Raw genomic sequence first — 10,187 nt, forward strand, 5'->3', positions numbered from 1 at the left:
ATTCTCCAACAGGAAGAGAAGAACAGTGCCTGTGCTTTCTGACCTAAAAACCTACAAATCTGGTGTCTGTGTTAGTGGTGGGGTTGCCCAAGGCTTTGCTGGAGGTGCTGCCCTGAGCTGTCCCCACCGGCCAGGTGCTCCATCCAGGGTAACCGCTGCATCCTGCGGACTCGCGATGTGGGTGCTTTTCAGGAAAAGACACCAGAAACAGAATGGGGGCAAATAAATGAAGATTTCTGAGATGATGCCCCAGCTCATCTCACCTGAGGATGAGCAGTTTCCTGTGCAGGGTATGAGGAGACAAAATGGGCTGTCTTTACCCTTTCTGACTTAATTTCTTCCATCCAGCTGTGAGAGGTTTCTGTAATTAAAGGAGAGATGGCACAAGCATATGATTATTAAGAAGAACACACCATGTGCACAGCTGGAAACTTGTTATAAGGCTCCAGGTCTTGGATAGTCCTTTCTGTTATCTGTATGGAGTGCAGCTCCACATGTAGAGAGTGAGATTAGCATCAGCAGAGCTTTGCTTTTTTCCAACCTTCTTTCCCAAAAGGTGGGCAGTGACTAATTTGGCAAAGTTCATTCTTAAAACCTGCGGTGGTTAGTTGCAGACACGCAATAAAATATCTTTTTTTAACAAAGGTGGTACTGCAGGGGTTGATCTAAATTTCCACTTGTTCTTCGGAAGTCAGGGATTTATCAAGCAGCCTGTGCAGCCGGCTGACGGGATGCTGTTGTTTAGCCATTACTGGCTCGTGGGAAGCAAACGTCTGGCCTCATGAAAGCACTGCGCAAGAGTGGGCATCTTTCTTGAGCGATCTAATTGGAAGAAATCTAAATGGCACAGCCAGAACAGCTGTCTGAGCTAAGCCTTGTAGGATTTTAGCATTTTCTTAATGAATTATGTAGCTATAAATTCTAAGCAACTACTGTTGTACATTAAAGCAGCAGAGGTTCCTAATAATTGGACTAAAGTCATCTTGAACCGAGCGTACAATCTGAGTGTTTAACATTTTAATTATTGAAAACTTCTACCTCTCCTTGTCCGGAGGGGTGGAGGAGCCGAGTTCCCGTGGCCAGGGAGGTGTGTGCTGTGCGGGGGAGGCAGCATGGGGCAGGGGCACCCAAGGGCCCTTCCCTGCTCCGCCCAGGACGTTCTCTGGTGCAGCAGATGGATGAAGAGTTCTTCTCCTTCAGAGTGGTAATTAACTGCTGTAAGTTAGTGTTTGGTCCTTTGAGCTGGTAAGTTATTGCTGTGCATTTAAGTGAGATTAATAAATATGACCATGAAATAAATGTTTATTTTAGACAGTGAGAAATAAATTATTACGGTCTCGGTGTTGTCATACTGCTTCAGCTCCTGCATGGCTGCTCTTTCTAGAAATACAAACATCTTGCGAAAGTCAAGTTGTGTACTTACCTTACAAATGTCAAGCCTCAAATATTATTTATTAGCACGCCTTTCTCAAGACAGCTACACCAAACAATATTTTGAAGTCATTAATCAGTTCGAGTCTGCTACATCCCTGGGCAAAGCCACTCGATGCCATGTATGCCTGTGTAATCTGTATTTACCTTTCTGCTGTATTCGCTGCTTCTCCTCTACTCAGCCTTATGTGTATTTATTGTAGGTAGTACCAGAGGCCAGTGCAGGGGAGGATCAGCACGTTATCCGCACGCCGTTTGAAGGAGTGGATGATCTTTTTATACCACCTACAAATCTTATTATTAATCACGTCAGGTAAGAAGTGACCTTAATGAACAGCAACAGTGAACTGTGCTGCTGTCTTCTAGTGGGCGTCTTTCTAATAATCTTACAGCATTTTACAGTTCTGAATGAAAGAATTCATGATCAAGCTAGCTACTCTTGTCCCCTTTTTCATGTTTGAAATGGAGAAATAATTGAACAAATTACCAGTCATTGCAGAGCTAATCAATGAGCAAAGCAAGGAACAAACCTGGACTACCCTTAGACCATGCATGGGCACGCAGGGCTGCGCTTGGTCAGCTGCCTGCTTGCAGCAGCGCGTGTCACACTGCCCTGCCTTGCTTGTGCTGGGAATTAGATGGCCAGAAAGTTGCCTTTCTCTGCCTCAAAACCGCTTTATGGATCTGAGGAGAAACCTATGTCAAAGATTTATTGCCTGAAGTGGTAAAAGTTTAATCTGCCTGAAGCATAAAGCGTGGTTCTTCCACGTGTTGCCAACTTGTTCAAATATTGGATCTCTGTGTGAGGTGTATGGTTTGAGTGGAAAAATGGTATGTGCTGCATATTAAAAAACCCACCTCTATGAACCATCAGTTTTGAATGTTAATGTGATGTAGTGGTTAATGAGACTGTATAACTAACATACTAATAACTTGGAGTGATACTGGCTGCTTCCCAGCAGGCACAGGAAGCATCCCATTAACATTATCAAAATTGATGATAACTGCACAGCAATTTATACTATTCTTACCGTGTTACAACATAACAACTATTTAACCGTCTTCTGTCCCCAGTATAGTTTAATGAAGTTAAACACTCAAAAAATCATAGTGTAACTCCTTACATTAGTCTGAGGTTCCCTGCAGTAAACACCGAGGACAGGGGGGTCACACTTAAATGGTTACGTGTTGAATGTGGTCCAAAATAAATAACTTTCCTTCCTGAAACACAAAATAATGAGGCATACTTCATGGCTGTCATTCTTAATTTTTCCCTACCTCATTTTTGCAGTTTGCTTTCAGAGTATCGTTATGACTGATACTAGTGCCAGGAGGTAGGTGGCTCTGCTGAATGTTAAAGCCCGAGATGAGAAGGTAGGGTCTGGGTTCAAAGAAAGGAAGGTGGAACAATTGCACTTTGTTTTGTTTTGTTCTGCTGTCTTTTTGCTTCAGTGTGATTAATCGGCTGTATACAGGTGATCTTTCATAAGAAATATTAAATATAGATAATTGTCTATAGTTTTTCCTTGTACAAAGCAGAGAATGCTATGCCTGATTTCCTATTTCATTTGTTCAGGGCCAGATCCTTGTCCGGTCTCTCTCACCCTCAGCCCAGAAAAATAATTGCTCACAGTCTAATGAGACTTGCTGAGATCATGTTCTAAATTCTCCACTCAGAAACAATAAATGGCAATACCAGCATTTCCCAGGAAGGTGAATATTTAAGCATAATCTCTTCCACGAGCCAAAAAATATTTGTATGCAAATGTTCCTGCATATGTATTTCAGCTGCCTGTTATTTCAGATGGATATCTAGGAATGTATCCATTTTTATTAGTTCCCAGGGTGGATTGTTGTCTATTAAAAACTCTCCAAGTGCAAGGTTTTCTTTGAGATTTCAGATCACAGATTTCATGCAAGCGCTGCGCTTCTTCTGCAGCTGTGTGCACATAAAACACATTCTGACCCACTTTTTAAAATTAAAGTTTATGATAAGAACCATTTTTTAACTTCTTCAGGCATTTGGCCAAGTATTAAGGAAGTCTTGGGAAAAAAATGCTGTAAGGGAAAGCATTTTTTAAAGTGTGCTTAAAATGCATTCATCCAGGAGAAATACAAGTGTCATATCCAATTTCCCCACACACAGTGCACTGCGTATCTCCACTGCAGATATTTTCTGAAGTCTCTAATGGATGTGAGTATAATGGGAAAATGAAAGGCTTAGCCCAGTGATTTTCATGGGATCATATACTACATTGGCTCGTTCTTCAGAAGTAAAATCATTGCTGAGTGTCTCATTGACAGATGGATTAAGAATAAAGAAATAAACCCAGTGTTTTAAGCAAAACACATATTATCTGCACGCAACCATGTTGTCCTCCACATTTCACAAAGCAATTTTACATCTTTTGGGGGAGAGATACAAAGCTAAGCACTCACTTCATTTCCCTCTGTCTGCATTGAACGGATGAAAGGATACTTGATGTCAAATTAGTTTTTGTAAGTCAGTGTCAGTGACCTGTGAATCCAGGGGAACGCAAACAGGCTGTTTCTATGGGCTCCCTCTCAAATTAAGCAGAAACCTTTCCTGGCTATTCTTGACCTTTTCTTGTCTTCAGCAAAGGTCAGATGTGCTGCAGCATATATCTTTTAGAGAACATTTATTCTCTGCTCACTGTTGTCTGCCCTCTCTTGAGACAGGAAACAAAGACCCCTTTTCTTCGGTGCACGCTGGCTGGTTACATTCCTCGAGAAATGTTTTACACCTTCCCTGGGCAGGCGGGATGGTGTTTGACACAGTCTGCTCTACACCTCAGCCCTGCCAGCTCCTGCAGTGGTCCCCAGGCACCACGGGCAGCTAATGCACATCACGGCTGCCCTCTGGTCCTGTAATTGCAGAGATGGAGTCGGTCGTGGTCTTCACTCGGTGGTGATACATAGAGATCAAAGTTGCTCTCTGGCCACAATATGCTTGATTTTGAACGGTTTTCTGTTTGGGGATTGAAGAAGTCTTGCTTTTTCAATGTTGAATTACATCTCTCTGGATCTGAAAGAGATTAAGTGCAAAGCTGGTCAACAGTAGCCTGCAGAACACCCAAGCCTCGCGATCATTCCTATTGTAAATCGACCTTCCCAATAAAAGATTTCAGCTCCCAAAGGTATTATTCAAATACCCAAGCACTTATTCAAGCTTCCAGGGTCAGGTTGCTAATTTTAACTGAAATATATGCCTCTTTTTAGCACATTTTAGAAGCAGTAAAGCGAGAGAGATATTTTACAGAAAAGAGCCAGCATTATTGCACACGCTTCCAAAACCAACAGGGTAGAGTTTCCCAGTTCTGCTGACTCTGGTCTTTTCTCAAGTATATCCCATCTCTCCAGAGATGACTTCAGTGTCATGTTTTCTATTTCAGGTTTGGCTTCATCTTTAACAAGTCAAGATCGGCAGTTCACAAAATTGACCTGGAAACTGTGACCCGCATCAAGACTATCAACTTCAAAACCCCTGGCTGCCTGCCGCAGGCCATGGCGTACACCCACCTGGGCGGTTACTTCTTTGTGCAGTGCAGGAGGAACAGGTCGGCGGCTGCGTCGCCGCAGCTCATCATTGACAGCGTTACCGATGCTGTCATCGGCCCCAACAGCGACGTGTCGGGCACACCTCACGTCTCGCCGGACGGACGCTACTTGGTCAGTGCGGATGAAGACAGTGGCAGGATCAAAGTCCAGGCTGTAACCGTCCAAGGGGAAATCCAGTTGATTTATGACTTACAAACAAACATACACGTATCTGATCTGACATTTCAACCCTCTTTCACTGAAGGCAATCAGTACTATATATATGCTACTTCACATTTGCAAACAGATGTGCTTTTTGTAGAGCTGTCAACGGGCAAAATGAATGTACTGAAGAATTTAAAGGACCCTATCACATCCAAAGACTGGCCCTGGAGCAACTACAACAGAATTGTGAAAGACAGTGGATTATTTGGACAGTATCTCATTACGCCAGCTAAAGATTCATTGTTTGTTATAAATGGGAGGCAAAATACATTACGCTGTGAGGTTTCAGGTATAAGGAGGGGTAACACAGTGGTCTGGGTTGGAGAGGTATGAAAGGGCAATAGCAGTAGAGCCTTCAGCAGTCAAGTACCGGTTGGACCTTCACACTGCAACAAAGGAGCAGTAGCATTGTATATTTTTACACTGGGAAAAAAGGAAAAAAAGAAAAAAAAAAAAAAGAAAAAACAAAAATCCCCTGTATAGGCTTCATGGTACAACACTGGTCTACTTGCAAGTTTTATAATATAAGGTATGCTCTGCTAATAGGAAGTGGTTTGGAAGGGATATTTTTTATTTGGGGGTATGATTTGTGGTTACGAGAAGAATGCTGGGAGGCAAATATTATCTCCACTGAGGTATCGTATAAGCCACGAAACCTAGTGATTCTGTAGAACAAAACAGATTTTGAGTTTCCATACTGAGGAGCTTTTACGTTATGTTCAACCCATCCGTTGTCTTTCCTGTATACCTTGCCCGTTAGCTGTGCTGACCACCCCACCCCAACAGAGAGAGACGACAGGAGCAATGACTGCAGCTGAAATTCACCTTTGGGTGACGAGGGGAACTAAGCATCAGAGGGCAGTTTTCAACCCACAGAAACCTAGGAGAGCGATTTAATGAGAACTGATCCATTTTCTCTGCAGGATGGCTTTGGGAGGATTCAGAGATGTGATTTCAGAAGGAGGCGTAACAGACGCAGTAACTGTCAGCTCGCGTGCTTCTGCACTTGATTTTGCTCTTGGTACTACTGAAGGCAATGTTATGAGTCCCCTCTCTTCTAAAGTGTATTTGTGATTGTGTTTGAGAAATTTGGCATGAAATATCCAGGCCATTAGTGTGGGTAAAAGCCAGGAAACACTGAGAGGGGGTTAGGGCTTGTAAAAAATGTTGTTGAGAAGGGGGCATTAGTCTTTCAGCAGCTTGTGAGTGCAGCCAGCTTGGGCACAATATGCAAAATCTGCTTTTCAGGGGCAGAGAATTAGTTACAGTTATTCCCATAGGAGGCAGCAACACTTCTAGAGATTGTTGGTTTCTCTCATTAAGGATCTAGTAGCGCTGAAGTCACTTGGTTCTTCATAAAATAATAGCTACAATACAGAGGGTATTTTTAATACAAAACTCGCTCATTCTCTAGTCATAGCCTTAATTTGCCTGTTTCTTTCCAGACATCCTGGGAAAGAGTTTTTCTTTGTGATTTGTTTCTTCCCATTTATGGTACACTTGTTTATAGTCAATTATCTTTTAGTTAGGAGCAAAGAGATTCATGTAAAACCAGCTGAATTACCTTAGAATGCAACAGCTGGCATTGAGAAATTTCAGTTGAGTTCCCATAAAAATATAGATCCATTTGCACATTTGGAAGATATAAAAACTTTTCTAGTTGCATTTTTGTAACTTTCTATATCCATCACCTTGAAGTAATCAGGGCAAGAGCAGCTGTGGCTTGCGAAGCAGTGCAAACCAGGTGAGCACCACTGCGACCATCAGCGGGAACATCCGAGCGGTCCTGTCCCACATGCTGCTTTGAAAACGTGGTCTTGAGGTGGGTGAAAGTTCTCTCCGAAGGTAACCGTCCCTTGCATCGGAGCCACCCGTCAGCCTTTCAAAAGACCCAGCTCGTTTTGCAAATCTTGTTGCCCAGAGTTTGTGTGAAAGCAGCTGCTGGACGCATCCAGTGATACGTAGTGGTGCGGTAATTATTTTTCCTCCACTGATGCTTAAAGTCACCCATTTCACAATGCACACAGAGCGATTTTAAACGAGAGGGATGCAGACTAACACTGGTAATCTTTGCTGTAAAAGTTAAACTTTACCAACAGAGCAGCATTTTAGTATGGCTGTAGACCTGAAGTAATTTAAACCATTTCAGTTCTATAAAGAATATACAAAAATCTGTTCAGACAGACAAAGGCGGGGAGCTGAATCCTATGAATTCATTAAACATGGAGTCCTTGAAATTGCCCTTCAACACCCACAGGCTGAAACCTACATCTCTTTTCACTTATGAGCCATAGGGGTTAGAAGAGACTATTCCGTCATTGCCACACAGACATATAAACCAGATGGGCATAGCCTTCCTCTAGCAATGCATGGTGTCCATGATTTTCTACTCATCCGGTTAGGAAACATACCCATGTCAAGGAAAGGAGAAGACCAGCTTTGTAAGTACCTTTAAATATGCACAACTCCTTTCTTGAACAAAGCTGTATCCATACATTGCAGTCATCCTAAATGTGTTTTACCAAGGCCAAACACTGCTCTCGTGTTATCTTTTATGACTTCTTGAATATTTTACTATGCCTATGGTAAGTTTCCCTGTAGAGACGTTCATTGTGTCATAGATCAAGCAAATATTACTTTTTTAAGAATATTTAAAAAAAACTGTATATATCTGTTCAGGTAAATATTCTCGAGGCTGGTTTATATATAGGCTGTGAAAGATGTGTAACAGACCTCACTTCTTCCTGTTTGTCGCAAAATATTGGAATAGTGTTCACTTGAAAAATCCCACTTGGACCTTCCAAAGATGTTCCCTTTCTTCCCTCTTCAGCCCAAGTCCTGGTGATGTGTTTTCTAAATTATTCTAATGGTTATATATCATAGTTAGAAAATGAAGTACAACTTAGATTGTCCACACGACTTGTGAACAGTTCCAATGACAGTCAAATCTGACATTAAAGTGCTGCACATTTGTTACTCTGATTTTATTTTTTTTATGACACAGAAATTTTATATATACTGAAAAAATGTTTCAGCTCCTTTTTGCCTTTCAGCTCTGTCAAAAAGAGACTGCATTTCCTTGTTTGTAGTTTCTTTCTCCCTCCCATCGTGTTCTTCACCAAGTCACAATTAATTCCTAGCTAATAAATTAACTAATTAATCACAGTGATTAATTGAAATGAATTCAAAGTGAATTAATGACCATTTAATTATCCTATAACACTCATAGTTCAGTTGGGTATTCTGGCACTAGCATCGTGCAAAAAAATAGTCCCTGGTTGACAGTAGGACCCTGGCCCTGAGCTCGGTGCCTTTTCCATACGTTGCTGAGGGGCACCAGCAGTAATGCCCAGACTGCTTCAGCTTGGGATTTCTCTCAGCAGTGTCCCTCTGTCAGTGAGTGTGATTTTACTGAGCACTTTCAGCTGTGCAGTTCAGTATTTAGAAACCATCTGCTTTTAAATTGGAGAGAAAAGTGCCTTAGTTTGGAATCGGTGACAATAATTAACATTATCATCATTTAATACTTCGATTTTTTAAAGTATTTTTTTTTTAACCACTACAGAAAGATCAACAGAAGCCCCAACAGATTCAGGGGGCAGAAGGGATGCCCGCCGGAGGGGTGGGAGGGGAGCAGGGCTGCCGGGGGGCACGGGAAAGCTCTGGCCTCCCCCAGCACTGCCTTGCCCCAGAGGCACGAGTCCTGGTGACCTGGTGACAGGTACTTATTTACTTCGTTTATACCAAGATTAGGTCTTAATTACTGGAGTGCCCAGTGGCGTGCTAGGCTGCGTAAAACAGATCAGAAGGCTGAGTTCTCCGTCCTGGAGGGGGTAACTGCCAGTTCCCCGGGTGACCCTACAGCAGGTCGTGAAATGAGGTCAGGATGCAGGAATGGGGGCTGGGGGAGACGTAAGCATTGCCCTGAGTGCGATCACCCGGGCATTCATCAAACATATGGGCATGCCATGCTGCACGTGTATTTTTTTCCCTAAGACCCCCTTTGTCCTGCCCCATTCGGGGCTTCGTCTGTGTGAACACCCCTGGGGTTACAGGTGGAGTTGTTGCTCTGCATTGAGTCCCTGGGACGGGCCGACCCCAGGGGTTTCCCTGTCTGCTGTGCATCCCGTGACTGCCGCCTGGCACTCTGATATCTCTCTTAGAACACCTGGGGGTAAATCCTGCGTGTTGTAACAGAGCGAGCGCATCGCGCAGGGCCAGCAGCCAGCACCCACCCCCATACCAGGCTGCAGCTGCTGCTCTGCTCCCTCGGACCTGCATGCATTGCCTGACACCCTCTGCACCCGTTCTCTTGGGCTAACCAAAACAACCCAAACCCCTACAGCACAGCTGCGTCATGGCGAACAGAGATCTGTGTTAGTTACCCCCTCTGCCGCCTCGCACACGTCTCCACGTGAGCTGTCACAACAGGCACCGCCAGCTGCTGCGCCCCGAACGCTCTGAGCTCCTTCCTGCATCTCACCCTGTCCTGCATCCCTCGAGACACCTCAGCCGTGACATGGGCACAGCTCCTGCCACCGTGTCCTCCCCCTGACTGCCGCCTGCTTTACCCACTCGCCTCACCAGAAAGAGTTTTTCATTTATTTTTTCCGCCTCCCCCCTCGGTACTTTTCAAAGCAGGCAGAAATAAAGCACAGGGACATTTCTCTACCTGGAGACCAGGAAAACCTGCATGCTGCTTTTATATAAGAAATGGTTTGTCGCTATTTGGTGCTGAGGGTGGGACAAATTCCCAGCCAAGCACGGTGAGCCCAGGAACGTGGGCTAGAGGAACAAGACACGTGAAATGTCACCCTTTCTTCAACCTCCCTCCATGAAGAAGGTTAGCTCTTTTCTAACATTGCTCTCTAAAAACAAAGAATAAAATAGCATGGAGGGGGTTTTAATCCTGAAAATGGCAAAAAGAACCAGGCGGGAATCTTGCCTCTGCTCACATCTGGTAAAAATCAGGA

The 10,187-nt window shown here is 43.8% G+C and overlaps 1 protein-coding gene across 2 annotated transcripts in view; it reads left to right on the plus strand.

The window, feature by feature from the left end:
- The window catches only part of FSTL4 (follistatin like 4), a 236,531-nt gene extending 228,152 nt beyond the window's left edge, over positions 1-8,379 (plus strand). For both annotated transcript variants that reach the window (XM_055813079.1, XM_055813080.1), the window contains 2 exons: positions 1,635-1,744; positions 4,845-8,379. In XM_055813079.1, the coding sequence (XP_055669054.1) occupies positions 1,635-1,744; positions 4,845-5,547 (813 nt within the window). In that variant the 3' untranslated portion in view covers positions 5,548-8,379. The remainder of the gene's footprint in view (positions 1-1,634; positions 1,745-4,844) is intronic.
- Positions 8,380-10,187: the final 1,808 nt, after the last annotated feature.

Source organism: Falco peregrinus, chromosome 8 (assembly GCF_023634155.1).
Source record: "Falco peregrinus isolate bFalPer1 chromosome 8, bFalPer1.pri, whole genome shotgun sequence".
NCBI lineage: Eukaryota > Metazoa > Chordata > Aves > Falconiformes > Falconidae > Falco > Falco peregrinus.